This window comes from Mytilus trossulus, chromosome 7, assembly GCF_036588685.1.
Source record: "Mytilus trossulus isolate FHL-02 chromosome 7, PNRI_Mtr1.1.1.hap1, whole genome shotgun sequence".
NCBI lineage: Eukaryota > Metazoa > Mollusca > Bivalvia > Mytilida > Mytilidae > Mytilus > Mytilus trossulus.
The window spans coordinates 57,389,315-57,407,459 of record NC_086379.1 but is presented as its reverse complement, the minus strand read 5'-3'; the positions used below and the strand labels follow the sequence as shown (position 1 = coordinate 57,407,459).

Genomic DNA, 18,145 nt, shown 5'->3' with positions numbered 1-18,145 from the left:
CACTAAACTAAAAAAAAATATAAATAAACTATTAATAAAAAATATAAATGAACTATTAATAAAAAAACATACAAGACAAAGATTATTTGGTCCCGTTCTCCTAAGTAATGCTTAATTCTTAACTAACTTTTAACTTTTAACATACTGTACATGCTAGCGTCTTTAATTAGGTCAATTAAAGTAGGTCAATAGTTCGGTTTGTATAAGAGACCACACATCTCATCTCATCAATGACGAGGTTGTGTCAATAAAAAAAAGGAAATGTGACATGATTGCATTAACATACCTCCAGCGTTCTCTATAAACTTAAAATTATAACTGACGGGCAATGTGTATGCTAAGGTACAACATATTTCATCATTCGTGGCATCTGTTACATTGATTGTGTATAGAAATATTGAGGATGTCGTTGACTCGCTGATCTCGAGAATAGATGGCAAATTGTTTATAATAGGTGGCTACAATAAGAAAAATTATCATTATATTTAACATTCAATTCTATCTTTATGTCATATCAAGTTTTTATATGAAATTTTCAAATTTACAGCTATTTAAACTAGAGGTTTTTAAGGGCCTGTGTCGCTCACCTTGGTGTATGTGCATATTAAACAAAGGAAACAGATGGATTCATGACAAAATTGTGTTTTGGTGATGGTGATGTGTTTGTAGATCATACTTTACTGATCATTCTTGCTATTTACAATTTTCTCTATTTGTAATGAACTTGGCCCTTTAGTTACAGAGGAAAACATTTTGTAAAAACTTACCAAAATTTACCAAATTCATGTAAATTGTTAAAAATTCTAATGCAATTATTTTGTAACAATTGTTCTGATTGGATGACAGCAAGCGTAAAATTCTCTATCTCCTTGTCTGTAACTAAGGAAGCCGACATTTTGAATTTCGGAATGTATTGACATGTTATTACTACAATAATAAACAAAACACTCACTTGTTGCGCCTAAAAATCTTCTTTTTATCAAATTTTATTACATTTTGAAGCGGCACAGAAGCCATGAAACGCCCGGTATTTATGTTTGACGCCGGAAGAATACCTATGACGTCACCTAGTGTAGGGACCAAAGAAGATAACATCTTTTCGCGGAATTTTCTTTAATGAAGATTATACACTTGAACAATGATTGAAATTTAATTATGAACTTGTTTTGCATTAGAATAGAGATAACTGTATTGTATTTGAAGCTTTGCGGACGTCCATCGGTAGTTTTACTGTCGCAAATACCCGTTTACCTGTCTCCGCTCCGCGTCGCCAGGTAAACTAAATTTGCGACAGTAAAACTACCGATGGACGTCCTTAAAGCTTCAAATACAATACAGTTATCTCTTAATTGACTATAAAGGGCAATAACTCCTTAAGGGGTTAACTGACCATCTTGGTGATGTTGACTTATTTGTAGATCTTCATTTGCTGAACATTATTGCTGTTTACAGTTTATCTCTATCTATAATAGTATTCTAGATAATAAGCAAAAACGAATAAATTTCTTTAAAAAATACCAATTGGGGGGCAGCAACCCAACAACCAGTTGTCTAATTCATCTGAAAATTTCAGGGCATATAGATATTTACTAGATAAACAAGTTAACTCCTTGTAAGATTTGCTTTAAATGCTTTGGTTTCAGAGTTATAAGCCAAAATCTACATTTTACCCCTATGTTCTATTTTAAGCTATGGCGGCCATCCTGGTTGGTTGGCCGGGTCACCGCACACAATTTTTAAACTAGATACCCTTATATTGATTGAAGCTGAGTTTGGTTAAATTGGGTCCAGTAGTTTCAGAGGAGAAGATTTTTGTAAAAGATTACAAATATTTACTAAAAATTGGTAAAAAACTACTATTAAGGGCAATAACTCCTTAAGGGGTCACTTGACCATTTTAGTGATTTGACTTATTTGTAGATCTTAATTTGCTGAACATTATTGCTGTTTACAGTTTATCTATATCTATAATAGTAATCAAGATAATAACCAAAAACGAATAAATTCTTTTAAATTTACCAATTGGAGGGCAGCAACCCAACAACCAGTTGTCCAATTCATCTGAAAAATTCAGGGCATATAGATATTTACTAGATTAACAAGTAAACTCCTTGTAAGATTTGCTTTAAATGCTTTGGCTTCAGAGTTATAGGCCAAAATCTACATGTTACCCCTATGTTCTATTTTTAGCTATGGCGGCCTTCTTGGGTAGTTGGCCGGGTCACCGCACACAGTTTTTAAATAAGATACCCTAATAATGATTGTAGCTGAATTTAGTTAAATTTGGCCCAGTAGTTTCAGATTTTTGTAAAAGTTAACGACGACGGACGACGACGACGGACGACGGACGCCAAGTGATGAGAAAAGCTCACTTGGCCCTTTGGGCCAGATGAACTAAAATGGCAGAATGGTTTCATGCAAAGAGATACTGAAAACGTCATGGCAAAAAACGAAGAGACAAACAAATCCTCAAACCACTAAATACAAAAACGAATATACAAATCGAAAAACGTTTTAAGGAAAAGATGTGTAGTGCTTAACTCAACAAAGATACCAGACTTATAATTTCATAAGCCAGGTTCGTCTATATATATGCTAGACTTAAAATTTGGTAAGCCAGGTTCGCAGGTCGTCTACATACATGCTAGACTTAAAATTTGGTAAGCCAGGTTCGCAGTTCGTCGACATACATGTTAGACTTAAAATTTAGTAAGCCAAGTTCGCATTTCGTCTACATAGATGCCATACTTAAAATTTGGAAAGCCAAGTTCGCATTTTGTCTACATAGATGCCAGACTTAAAATTTGGTAAGCCAAGTTCGCATTTCGTCTACATAGATACAACACTTTAATTTAGTACATAATATGAAACGCCACAGCTGTCTTATGTGGAACTCTGATATTACTTGATGATATTTTGTCTCTACTTAATATGGTTTTAACATTACGTAATGATTTTTTGATATAACTCAATATGAACTAGTCATTACTTAATATTGTTTCGGTATTACACATTATGGTTTCGTCTTGACTTGATATAGTTTTGTCATTACTCAATATGGTTTAGTCATTACTCGACGTGGTTGTGTCATTAGTCAATGTGGTTTTAACATTACTTGATATGTATGTGACTTAACGTCATGTAGTTGTTTCATTACATGATTTGGTTTTGTTATTTCGTAATGATGATTTGCCTATTTTTAATATGGTTTTAACATTACGTAATGATGTTTCAAAATTTGACGATTTTACAATACTTGATGTGTTTGTTTCATTATTTGATGTGGTCGTGTCATTCCTTGATGTGAATATCCCAATACTTGATGAGGTAAAACCACGTGAACAATTCGGAAAAAATATTTTCTATTTTTAAACAGATTTCAATATGTCGTTTGTTTAAACCTCTAGTTTTTGATGAGGTTCGTGTTGCTTATTCCTTAGTTTTCTATGCTGTGTCATGTGTACTATTGTTTGTCTGTTTGTCTTTTTGTTTTTTAGCCATGGCGTTGTCAGTTTATTTTCGATTAACGAGTTTGACTGTCCCTCTGGTATCTTTCGTCCCTCTTTTGTTTCATGTGCTTTGGATGGGAATCGCTTTCCATTGAGTCAAAGTTCAAATTAAAGTTCGAGTGGTTGTTCAGAGTTATTTGGTCTAAAAAAGGGGAACGGCAGACAATTATAAAAAAAAAAGTACTAAAATAATTACAGTATTTCGGACATAGTTGGGATATCCCAAACAACTTGGTCCTGCCGTTTTTTTCTCTCTTAGTTTTCAAATGGAAGCAGTGTTATAATAGATTTGTAAAATATTTCGCGAAACCCTGTGTCTCGCCTGATATTGTTGATGTCAGTGCAAAAGCGTAATGTTGGCCGGCTGTACATTTATTGATACATGTATCGGGAAAAACAAAATTAAAAAAAGTTTTTCTGTAGATGCTTTTTCTTGATATTGAGAACACAAATCAAAAGACTTGTACTTTATTGTTAACAAATTAGACACTTTAAATCAACTCTCACTAAAGTAAAAGGGAAATGAGGGAGGGGAGGAGTTGGGCTAGGACTAAGCGACAAAGCATCAATACTATAAAATAAGAATTCTCCAATGTTTTTTTTCGTGTGAATGATCATTGGAACATATACGAATATCAATCTTTTATTTTTAGCATTGAATTTTTTGATCTACCTCGCATTTATTGAAAAAAAACTGTTTGAAATATCTGTTTCACATGTGACGACAGATATGTTCCAGTTGTCGTAACCTTAATACTGTCATCTTTTCCTCCAATGTGAACTACCAAATAAAACCAAATCACTGGGTTTGTACTTTCAAGGATTACCCGACGGGTGCCACTCGTTGAACAGAATCTCCTTATCTTTCTTGAGCACCCGATACCCTCCCTCCTGATGAATTTGTATTACCCAGTCATATCGATCTATTGAGTCAGCCAATCGAAACGTTTTTTTATGCCCCTGCAATATATTTATTCCGCATACTAGTAACTCCTCCTACAGTTTGAATCATAGGAAGTTTTCTCTTTACTGTCTGTTTGTTCATGTATTGAAGGTGTGCATGTGGTCGGTATTTTTTATAAATATTTGCTCTTTTGGGAAATAGTATAACTTTGTATTTTTTTGGAAAAGGAGTAGGTTCGATAAGGCCCTAAAATGGCCCCCGTTTTTGGCTTTAATTTTAAATTAGGATTTATCGGCCAATATCACAATGAATTATTGCTAATACATTTGACTAGATAAGAAATATGTCTTTTTGTTGAAAAATGACGTTCCTGCGTCTCATTCATGACGTCACAAATAGTACTCGTTTTGATTTTTTACGAAAAATCAATGAAAATGGCTAAATTTCCATTGATTATTGGGACAGGAAACATAGAGCGTATACGTCGGCAAAATAAATCTTTGAAAATAATGTTTGTTATGACATTTTACATGTCATACTTGAATATTTAGTTTGTCGACGCCTGCGCTCTATGTTTCCTGGTCCTAAATTAGGCTGAAATTCGGTCAATTTTGTTAAATTTTCACAAAAATCCCTTATTTTGACCTAATTGGGATGTAAAGATCAACGCTTTAGAATAAAACTTTGACAGAAATAGTTCTATATAACTTTCTCATATGTCTTTAAGTCAACTGAAATGTTTTTATATTTTGCGACATTGAATTTTATAATCGGGGCCAAATAGGGCCCTTACCGAACTTACTCCTTTACTTGCATTAAAGGAGCATTTTCTGATAACTCCTCCTATAGTTTGAATGCTGGCTGTTTGTACATATATTGAAGGTGTGCATGTGGTCAGGGTTTTAATTTTTAATATTTTTTGCTCTTTTGGGAGATAATTGAACTTTGTCATTTTCGGGGTATAAGCAGTTAAATGTTATAGTTATTGTAAAAAAACACTTTGCATCTGCGGGGCATCAATTGTCTCTCCCAGGCAAAATTATATCTCAGAGAAAGTCCTAAATTGACTTTGTTATAATATAGCTACTTTAGAGAGGAGTGTGGGGGGCATCACTTTGTCTAGTTTACATATTTTTCTCATGTTGTACTGTTACACTACTGTAACAGTCCGATGTTAGGTCAGGATTTATCGGCCACATACATGTTAAACTCCGCCATGTGCACTTTCAGTATGTACCTGCCCGAGTCAGGAGCATGACGTCGTTGTATCATGTGTGTCATATTTGTTTTTTTGTAGATTTTGTTTATTTACAAATTATACCGTAAGTTTTGTCGTTTGATTTTCTTCACATGGTGCATGATGTTTTTTTGTAGCTGACTATACGCAGTGTTGGAGGCTGTACGGTTGCCTATATATGATTCCTTATATCCACTGCATTTAAACTCTGGTGGATAGTTGTCTAATTGTCATTTACACCACATCTAACTTCATTTCAATTTCTATGTTGCGTTTTGTATACTGTTAAATTGTTTATCTTTTGTACGCGTAACCCAGAGCCCTCTTTTCGGAAGCCCGGGCAAAAGCCCTTGTCCGCTATAGAAAACTTTATTACAACTCATATAAGATAGCTCGAATTCATCTCGAAATCTTAATTAATCTACATGAGACTTAAATTCAAATCTCACACAAACTCTACCTCAAAAAGTGACTCAAATTCAAAGTTGTAACTAGAAATCTACTATTTTGATGGTTATTAACTTTATTTTACTTGTGGAAGGAAATAACGTCTTGTTAGTACGTTGAGATGCTTTATGATCGTAACGTTACATACAAAGTGTGCGCGAAAGTACGGGAAACAATTACATTACATAACGTTCTAATGTATTGACCTATATTCACGACATCTACCTTTAAATGTGACTCTAACTCGAAGTCCAACTCGAAACTCAATGCCAAGTAGAACTGTAATTCTAATAATGTCCTGAATCCTAAATCGAAGATAAACTCAAAGTTTAGTGCGAACAGTAACCCGAACTTTAATTCGAACTCTAATTCGATGAGTGGCCATAATCATCTAAGGCACATACAACATGGAAATCTATCTAAAAATAGAACAGATTTTTCCTACTTGGTCACGTGGTTTTACCTCATCAAGTTATGGGATAATTACATCAAAGAATGACACGTCCACATCAAATAATGAAACAAACACATCAAGTAGTGTAAAATCATCAAATTTTGAACGTCATTACGTAATGTTAAAACCATATAAATAATAGGCAAATCATCATTACGAAATAACAAAACCACATGATGTAATGAAACAACTACATAACGTTAAGTCACATTCACATTAAGTAATGTTAAAACCACATTGACTAATGACACAACCACATCGAGAAATGACAAAACCATATTGAGTAATGACAAAACCATATTGAGTAATGACAAAATTATATCAAGTCAATACGAAATCATAACGTGTAATATCGAAACATCATTAAGTAATTTCAAAATCATATTAAGTAAAGACAAAAAATCATCAAGTTATAGTAAAACAATATAAAGTAATATCAGAGTTCCACATAAGACAGCTGTGGCGTTCTATTAGTAAGCCATGTTCGCATTTCGTCTACATAAACTCTCCACGTTTCGAATTAAAAGAAATGAAAGGCCAATTTAATCCAATTACAAATTATCAGTTTGTTTATGAAAAACGCCTATCAACATAACTTTGTGATAATTTGGTACTGTTTTGTCGCTAAGGTGAAATAATCAAATTGTTTGATCTTTTAAGAAATGTTACATTAAAGACATTTTATAACGTCGGTTCATAGAATTGTATCTTCGAATTTTGTCATCAAATGTGGAAAGTTTTATCTCATGTACATGTATTATTATTCTTTGATAAAACATTTCATTGACAGACAGACAGACATACATACATACATACACACATGATATTGTGTTGTTATTATCTAGATTTTCTAAAAGTTTTTTGTTCAGATGATATTTCAGTTTGGAACAGTACAGTATCGTTTGACAAGGCAAACTGTGACAATAACTAGAGATAAAGGAATTATAAGCTTTGTACCTTTGATGCCTATATACAACATATACAATTAAATCTACCTCATATCTTAACTTACATTTAGGAATTGCCAATAAGGGTCGGTTTAAACAAAACTTGACGACAAAAGAGATGATTTCAGCTTCCCAATTGTGAACTTTCCATTTGTATGTAGCAACATTCCAGCAGGGTCTGCATACGGAGCATATATCTCCCAGTTGATACAATATTCCCGGATTGTATTTCATATATTGATTACCTTGAAAGAGGGTTGGTGCTCACTAGGAAGCTACTGAACCAAGAATTCCAAATGATGAAGTTGAAATCTTCCATTCGTAATTTTACGGACGCCACCTCGAGTTGGTTGGCCGTTATGGAATGATATTGGACATTTTCCTTATGTCGTAACTACAATCTCGTTTTCTTTTCACGATTGTGACCCACCGAATACGACTAGTTACCGGGTTTGTAATAACATGAACCACACGACGGGTGCCACATGTCGAGCAGGATCTGCTTACCCTTCCGGAGCACCTGAGATCATCCCCAAGCTTTTTGGTGGGGTTCGTGTTTCTAAGTCTTTAGTTTTCTATGTTGTGTCTTGTACATTATTATTTGTATGTTTGTCTTTTTCTATTTTTGCCATGGTGTTATCATTTTATTTTTGATCTATGAGTTTGAATATCCTTCTGGTATCTTTCGCCCCTCTTTTAAATCCTGATTCTAACATAACAAGCAGTGTTAGAGCAAACAAAACAGTCAAACATTTTGATGTTATTCCATCGAAAATAAAACAGCTACATAGATATGAATATTATGCGATATAATTTCGAAGAATGTTACAAAACACCTTTTTCTGTCGATTATTTTTGCCATGGTGTTATCATTTTATTTTTGATCTATGAGTTTGAATATCCTTCTGGTATCTTTCGCCCCCCTTTTAAATCCTGATTCTAACATAACAATTAAAAAGTTTTTCACAACGTAACATAAAGGGGAAAAAAGAAATTAAACTGGTGTATAAACTAAATGTTTTATATCTTTTTCAAATATTTACATCTGAATCTTATCAATGTATGTGAGGTTTTTTATACTAAGGCCGAAAGAGATACATTTTATTTTTCACTACTATTGGATTCTCAATTGCAATAACACAAATCACAGATATTATCAGGCTATCAGTGTATGCACTTTGCTTATTATATTTTTTGCGAAGTCCTAAAATTAGCTATTTATGCAAATATCAAGGATCTGTTAGTTGACATGTGCCTATGCACATGACATTTATTAGAATAAAGTAATACATATCCATATTAACAAACTTACAGCGTTATAGGTAGAAACTGTTACGGTTGTCGAAGCTGAATGCTGACAAGAATCAGTCCCTGTCACTGTGATTATATAAGGACCACCATTCCTAGGCACTGTCGAATTCAAGTTTAATGTAACTGCAATAAACAGTGAAATATATCAAGTATAATATAGAGTATGTTTGGCATTATGCTAGAGTTAATATCATGTATCTATGATGAGTTTATTACTATCTTCCAATAAGGAATGATTACTTTATTTGAACACAAAAAATACATCATCGCTGAAAAATATGTTGCATTGTTGCCATTAAATAAGAACTCATATTCTATTAACTGAAATGTAAGTTTTAAAGATATAAGGATTGATTAGGTAACGCTATAGTATAATGGTAACATATTTACCCTTTTCATATTGAACTTCACTAACTACAAATAGTTCACTGTCTCCAGAAAGGGTAAAGGTGATGTTATCGTTTAAATCAGTATCTTCAACTCTAAAGTATAACACTTTAGTTCCAATAGGTGTACTCTCTTCTATTTCTGTTTCGTTCTGAATGGTTATCAAAGTAAGTTCTGTGTCTACAATATAATGAACAATTAACAGGAAAATTTGTTAATGACACAAAAATATTATTTATTGTCCTCAGTTTAAAATATCGATGGTCTTCACTGTTTTAATCTCTTGGATTTTATCAATAGTAAAATTGATTCGTATTTATCATGCTAAATACCGGAATTCATGTTTTATCTAAATCTTTTTTTTAAAGTTTTTATGTACCAGTATAAAATCATTAGGCACATTACGCCTACTAATCTGATGTAAACAAGGCCTTAGGGGTCGACCATTTAACTTTAATTGAGGATTTGGGGTTGTTGAGTAGTTATTAAAGGTACCAGGATTATAATTTAGTACGCCAGACGCGCGTTTCTTCTACATAAGACTCATCAGAGACGCTCATATCAAAAAGTGTATAAAGACAATAAGTAAAAAGTTGAAGAGCATTAAGGAACCAAAATTCCAAAACTTTGTGCCAAATACGGCTAAGGTTATCTATCTATGCCTGGGATAAGAAAAAACTTAGTTTTTCGAAAAATTCAAAGTTTTGTAAAAAAAGGAAATTTATGAAAATGACCACATCATTTATATTCATGTCAACACCGAAATGTTGACTACTAGGCTGGTGATACCCTCGGGGTCGAAACGTCCACCAGCAGTGGCATCGACCCAGTGGTGTCAATAGTTATCAAAGGTACCAGGATTATAATTTAGTACGACACGCGCGTTTTGTCTACATAAGACTCATCAGTGACGCTCATATCAAAATTTGTATAAAGCCAAACAAGTACAAAGTTGAAGAGCATTGAGGAACCAAAATTCAAAAACGTTTTGCCAAATACGGCTAAGGATATCTATCCCTGGGATAAGAAAAATCTTTGTGTTTCGAAAAATTCAAAGTTTTGTAAAAATAGGAATTTTATGAAAATGACCACATCATTGATATTCATGTCAACACCGAAATGTTGACTACTAGGCTGGTGATACCCTCGGGGACGAAACGTCCACCAGCAGTGGCATCGACCCAGTGGTGTAAATAGTTATCAAAGGTACCAGGATTATAATTTAGTATGCCAGACGCGCGTTTCGTCTACATAAGACTCATCAGTGACGGGGATTGGGTTTTATTTTTTAATTTTTAAATTTCTGAATACTAATTTGACATAGGGCTGGCCAGGCAGACGAAATTTTTTTTTTATTCTGAACCCCTGTTCTCATCATACCGTATAGTGTTTAACATTGGAAATACATTGATTGATAGCGTTTGTTGCACTTACAGGCGTCAACAGTTTGGTTACTGTATTATAATTGATTTTCAGTTCAAATGTATAAATTTACGCATTGTTTCTGCATCAGTTACACTTGGTTAACGCCTCGATGACGCTTGAACATACATTCGCTAATCATAGCAATGAAGCCAGGATTTTGTATGAAATCTACGCCTTGTGTCAATGTAGTTAACAGTCGTTTTATTTCGTACAGGCAGTCATCTGTTTTACTCATCCACATACAATATTTTCTTTCTGAATGACACCAAGCCATGTATTGGTTTACTTATAGGAAAAAGCTATTCTTTTAAGTGTTCATTTAAAAAGTTACTTGAATATGTGAAATTAACTAGTTCTTGCTCCTTTCAAAAAATAAATCTTTGACCGATAACATATATTTTGTAAGTGTTAAATAATATTTAGCTTTAGATATCATATTTCAATACGTTTTGCATCTCAAGAATTTTACAGAAAATGACATGAATAACGAGATTACTTACTATTTGTTGTTGACACTTTTATTGAGAAACCCTTGTTAGCTATTGTTTCTGCTGATGACAAGTCAATAGAATCTCCGGCGTTAAATTTTGCACTTGGTAGATGTAGTCTTTTGTTGTATTGTGGACAATCCGATCTACTTGTTGTAGTACAATCAGCATGACCAATCATATTAGGCCCATTTGTATACCTATCAAGTAAAGGATAAACATAAGAAGACTTTAATTTAATAGTAAAAAGTATTTCCATAGTTAAAGTGTTTTGATATTTTAAGTCAAATTACAAACAAACTTTAAAAAAACTATCAAAACTCCCGAATAAAAGAAACAATGAATTTCATTTAAAATGGAATATGCGATATATATTTTAAAGACTTTAATTTCTATTGTCTCTATCAGCTAATTAGAAATAATCACTTGATCTAAACGTTTATTGACTACGTACCATGCCAACATGTCACCTTCAACAATCGCTATTCTTTCTGAAGACGTCAAAGAGAAAGAAACTGTTGTGTTGGCATATTCCTCTGAAAAAGAGAGTTTCTTATATACATGTTTACCTTTATTTGCCACTATTTACATGTTAAATAAGGACAACAGTAGTATACCACTTTTCGAATGTCATAAATCGATTGAGAGAAAAAAAATCCGGGTTACAAACTAAAACTGAGAAAAACACATCAAATATAAGAGAAAAACAACGTAACAACAAAAGTACTAAAGTGCATCAAAAATCAAACGACAATGCAACACACGCAGAAACGAACTATTCAATTTTATAAGATAAAAATTGTCATTTTCCTGACTTGGTACCGGACATTTTAAGTAAAACAAGAATGTGTCCATAGTACACGGATGCCCCACTTGCAATATCATTTTCTGTGTTTACTGGACCATGAAATTGGGGTAAAAACACTAATTGACAATTAGAAAGATCATATCACAGGGAACATGTATACTAAGTTTCAAGTTGATTGGACTTCAACTTCATCAAAAACTACCTTGACCAAAAACTTAAACCTGAAATTTGCACTATCGTTTTCTATGTTCAGTGAACCGTGAAATTGGGGTCAAAACATTAATTTGGCATAAAAAATTAAAAGATCATATCATAGGGCACATGTGTACTGAGTTTCAAGTTGATTGAACTTCAACTTCATTAAAAACTACCTTGACCAAAAACTTTAACCTGAAGCGGGACGAACGGACGGCAGGACAGACGGAAGGACGAACGGACGCACAGACCAGAAAACATAATGCTCCTCTATTATCGTAGGTGGGACATAAAAAATGGTGGGTTGAATCTGGTTTTGTGGCCAGCCGAACCTCCTGCTTTCATGGAAATGTTAAATATAACACTTATAAAACATGTGAGAACCGATTATATTGGAATATTTAGTATAAATTTGATATCAATAAAAGTCATTTATTTATGTTGTTTTAAAATAAATTAAAAAAGAGTATTAAATAAATGTATATCATTGTTAATTTCAAGAACAGTCAGAAATGTCGCAGAGAACCTAAAGATAAGGAGCTTTACTTTTTAAGAAAAGACAAACGACATGTTGTTAGATAAATTTAGTTTGTGATTACACAGTCCTTGTATATTGGAATAGCAATTTATATAGTCAAAACTTAAAATTTAAAAAAAAATGTGTGTCTAAAGGACACCATGCGCTCGCTATCACACTTACATATTCAGTGAACCGCAAAAATCTTGCTCAAAACCTCGATATGGAATATGTTGTTAAACATATCGCATAATAACAAACATGTGAACTGTGTTTCTAAGCTGTGGTGACCACACATTCATTGTAAAATTGTATTTAATCAAATGATAAGATCTGTGCTTTAATTATAATGTTATCTTGATACAATCCCATGCTTTTTATACGTTCATATACATGATGTTTCTAACATTGTTGTCTTTCATTCGTAAATGTGTTTTTGTGTAATTACATGTTTATGAATGTCAGTCTTGTCCTTGGGCCTTGTGTCTGATAAAAGCTATATAGAGCTTATGCTGAATTGTTTATGGTACTGATTTTAAAGTAATAAACAAACAAGATTTAAAGAGCCTTTATACTTTATACCTTATCAGCAAATAAAAGTCCAGAGTTCACTATTTACTTGTCACTTTAAGGAAATTTATATCTCACTATTAAAAAAAAAATCGTAATATGAAATCTTCATTTTAGCATTGTGTCTTAGAATAATAATTTTAAACACAATAATATTAACGAATTATTTAAACATTTTGTAGGATACTACTAGTTTAAAAAATATTATTTGAAGCTTGAGATATATAAAGAGTAGTCAATGAATGTCTCATATCATCCTTCTTTTCCTTAAACGAATTTTATGAAGATAGAAATCTTTGATAGTTTTTTATTCGATTCACAATTCTTTTAAAGGGGGCGATTGGACGCTTGCCTATTGATGAACACCATATATCTGTTTGTTCATTGTGCCCTTTGATTGCACTCTCACAAACATTCGTCTCCTTATATGCAAACACATATATTACAACCGATGAAAATGAATTAATAAAAAAAAAAAATTCTGCAATTTTTGTAATTACCAGGTACTATTATGGACGTCGATCCAACTAAGTAATAGTCATTCGAAGATGTTTGTCTAAAAATCATCATTTCCACAGTACCATAATTCACCGCGAAAAATTCCCATGCTGATGCTGCACCACAACACGTAGCTTTGAAAGGACTGTCCGTCATAACATATAAATATCCTATATAAAAAAACAATTATAAACCTTATTACTGGCTATCAGTAGTGAAGATGCAATCGGCAACAATGAGCTGACTGTTTATCTACTTCTATGATAACACGGTTTGTTTTGGTTTTTTTTGTGTGTTTGTTTGTTTGTTTTTTGTTTTGTTTCATGTATTGTAAATGCTATAGATAATGAGACCACAAAAGATTAAGTTAGACTGCGCCTATTTAGAAAATCATTAATGAATGAAGTCGTCCGTTCATTCGTTCAAAAACACAACTTCATCAATGATACCATATATTTTAAAATCAATTTTTGGATCATCATATTTAAGGTCTCACAACATATATTTAGACCTTGTACAACTTTAATATAAAAATTAACCATTTCTGCTATTTAACGTTTTCAATGTATGCACATTTGAAATAGATCGGGCAACATGGTATTGCTGTCGCAAAAACATATTTTGTTTGGTAGGGAGGGTCAATCAGAAAAAAAAACTGTAACGAATACACTTCAAAAAATAACTTAATATGATAAGCAGATGATACTATGTACTCTCTGCTTTATATTATATACACTCTGATTCATATTATGTGCACTATGCGTTTTATAATGTTCGCTGTGGACAAATCTTAATCATTATATGACGCCAACTCGTTTTTATATGATGTGCTTCGCCTATGGGTCTTTTATCTTTTACAAATGCCTACTATAGGTGACCTCAGGTACATATAAAAGCACATCCTTAGTATGCTTATCAAATATATGAACTTGAAATGTGCCAACAAGTCTAGGTGTAAATTTATATTTTTCATGTGTGTGCTTTTCATTATTAATAGGTTGTTTTTAAATCTCAGTGAACTTTTAAATCTTAGTGTGCAATTTTGAATTATGTGTGTTTTATATATAAATTAATTTCAGTATTTTTTTTATCTGAGTAAGTAAATTAAAAAAATGTTATGTACAATCAGGTGAAATAAATATTTACCTGAACTTGAGTCATTTCCTGTTGACAGAGTTGAAGGAGAATCTAAGGCAAAGAAAGATGTTGCACAAACTGGAAAAAAAAATATTTGTTTATAAATTTAATATGGCTCTGATATATTTTTTTTTTTGCATTTCAGCAAGACAATTACAACTTGTTTACAAAAGACAAGATAAGGCTCAAACTAACAAAACGACTCGTTGTTGCCAAAAGAATGCATAAGCACAGCTGGTAACAGAATTTTAATACTGATGATCAATTTATTATCAAACTAATGCTGAAAGTAAAGATATTGTGACAAAAATGCAGTTTAAGCATAAGACAATATTTGTAATTCAATGTGTAATTGTAATCTATATTAAATTATGCGTTTGAACAATACGTTAACGAAAACTACATCATCCCTTTATCCTTGGTTGCTATGAGACTCGTTGTTGCTACGGTTCTCTCCTTGAGGTCTGCGCTATAGGTATATAAAGACACCGATACATTGTGCATGTTCGTTCATTTGTAATTTGGCGGGTGATGGTTAAGCAACGGAAAGTGTATCCTAGCAAAAAAAGCAGTTAGAATAGGGTCTGGGAAGTTTGTAAACCAATCAGCTCCAGTTGAAAGTTTGTGGTTTGAAGCCAGCGGTTTAGAAGCCTTTGCTGGAAAATTAATAAGCCAGGGAACTCGTTACCCCAAATTACTTCAAACCTTTACTAAATTCCTCCATAAATTAAAGATTTGGTTTTGAAGTATGGTTGTACCTGTAGAAAACTTATTTCAAACTGGATAGCACCCCATTTTACAGAAATGTTTTTTTACCGTGCCTGGTAATTTAGAAACGATCCTGGTAAACTTATCGATCCGTTAAATAAACGTATTCTAAAAAGTTACCAATTCAACAATGTAATTATATCATTGAATATTGCTTTATTGGTATAAATATTAATTGTGTTATCAGTTAATTAAAAGCACACTTAATATTGTTGTTAAATCATTATGTACATTAATGGATATACAATCTGTCGATACCTGTATCTTGCCATTGCACAAGGTGATGTTTTTCTCTAACTGTTTATCATGTCTTTACACGAAATCCATTGGATTTTGGATGTGTACTGATTGATTTGTTTTAGTTGTTGATGGCTTTGAACTCGCTGTCAATAACTGCAAGTACTCTCAGATCAGTACTTAGTGTCTGTTTCTTGTTGGGATTTACAAGTACCCGGTCACGTCCACTCTGTGTAGTATTTGTATTTGTATCCATCTGATGAGTAAAGCCTTTTTCAACTGATTTTAATAGTTAGTTCTTATGTTGTACTGCTACACCGCTGTCCCAGGTTTAGGTGGTGCCCGCTAGCATGTTTAACACCGCCACATTCTGTATGTATGTATAGTTGTTATTTTCTGTGCCATATGGTCTTTTGTGAAGATTTGTCTCATTGGCAATCATGTCACATCTTCTTTTTTATATTTACGATTGTTGCAAGCTACCAGGTTGTCCTAAAACTGTAATTGCCCACGGGAATGGTCGCAATCCCTCGAACAGGTAGTTTGTAATAGTCTGTTGACTTCTGTGCTTCGGAGACTAGTTGTCGCAGGAACTAGGTGTTTTGGAGACTATGTGTTTCAGAACTAGTTGTCTCAAGAACTACGTGTCTCAAGAACTACGTGTCTCAAGAACTACGTGTCTCAGAACATTTTTCTCGACTATCACGTAGTAGTGACAGGGTAGGTGTAATAGTGATAAATCTTTAAGGATACAATGCAATCAGTCGTTTTTCACGACAAGCACCTAGCAGTGACATGTTGGTTATAATAGTGATACATCTTTAAGGATACAATGCAATCAGTCGTTTTTCACGACAAGCACCTGGCAGTGACAGGTTGGTTATAATAGTGATAAATCTTTAAGGATGCAAGGCAATCTGTCATTTTGCACAACTAGCACCTAGCAATGACAGGGTGTTTATAGTATTGATAAAACTTTACGAAAAAAGATAACTTTAATTTCCTATATTTCAATATTGTATATAGTATATACTACATTACAGTTGTTTGGTGTATATCAGAAGATTTATTGATAGAAATTGTTATAATATTCGAATTAGCTCTCGTCGCCTTTCTGTGCTAATGTGGCGTAAAGCAAACAACAATCAATCAATCTTGATAGAACTTCTGTACACTAAACTGGTTTTGATCAACTCTTGTTTAAAAAAAAAATTTTTTTTTTTCAAATATTTAATGATTTTGTCATCTTTTCAACGTTTCCTAGCAACACATATGAAGATATAGATGTAAACAGTTGGTTTCAAGAATTAGTGCAATAATTTATACTTGTACCAGACAAAATATGGTCAGAAGTTCTGCACTTTAAAACATTTGGTAAAGTTAAATGTCTTTATCTAGCCTAAATTAGTTTGATTATAAGGTTAATGTCTCTTTGATATTCTTCGCCTACCTTTTTAAATTTTAACGTGTATATATATACACTACTTAATGTAGATCAGTATTTAACCTTAAATAGGTCAGTCCTAACTACACAATAATTTTGGCCAACTAAATTAGACTCAACTAATATATGCATTTTGCCGTGCAGACAGACTGGAGCCAGCATTTAATCAAATTTGTAATTCAGTACAATACAATAATCTCATATATACATATGCAAACATCATATATAATACTGTAATAGTATCTATACTAAGTAACTTAACACACAACTTTGTGAACCAAAAATATACTTCCGGCAACAATAGTAATAAATATCTATTAACTTCCAAAAACATTCCAAATGTTAAATATCATATTAAGAATACCCGTCATAAACGGACACTCGCCGCCCAGGAAAAACCAACTTATATAGTTTGGAAACCTGCGCACGGAGCAATGCAAGAACCGTTTCTGGGTAATGATGCCGTACTCCATCATGATCATGATTATATAAAAAAAAACATTTTTTTATGAAAAAAAGGAAGTTTTAACTGTACGATGTCTACGACTAGAATGACCACCTAGACAATTTTTTCACGAACCCGCGAAAAACAAATTAACATAACACACCATTGACCCATACAATATATTATAGAAACTTTAAGACAATATTTTATATATACTGCGAAACGCTGAAAAATATATGTCCTAACTACACAATAATTTTGGCCAACTAAATTAGACTCAACTAAAATGTGCATTTTGACGTGCAGACAGACTAGAAAAACAAAGAACGGGCGTGAGAAATGCAAAATGAATACAATGCAAGATACTAATCAAATCATAAATCATGATAAAAAATAAAATTCAAACCCTAAACATTC

The 18,145-nt window shown here is 32.8% G+C and overlaps 1 protein-coding gene across 1 annotated transcript in view; it reads right to left on the bottom strand.

Moving 5' to 3' along the window:
* Positions 1–18,145, bottom strand: part of LOC134725394 (mucin-2-like) — a 78,297-nt gene that overhangs the window by 11,578 nt on the left and 48,574 nt on the right. The window contains exons 14-20 of the mRNA XM_063589188.1: positions 14,844–14,912; positions 13,700–13,867; positions 11,564–11,645; positions 11,122–11,309; positions 9,200–9,376; positions 8,811–8,932; positions 287–458 (exon numbers count right to left, since the gene is read on the bottom strand). Coding sequence (XP_063445258.1) covers positions 287–458; positions 8,811–8,932; positions 9,200–9,376; positions 11,122–11,309; positions 11,564–11,645; positions 13,700–13,867; positions 14,844–14,912 — 978 coding nt within the window. The remainder of the gene's footprint in view (positions 1–286; positions 459–8,810; positions 8,933–9,199; positions 9,377–11,121; positions 11,310–11,563; positions 11,646–13,699; positions 13,868–14,843; positions 14,913–18,145) is intronic.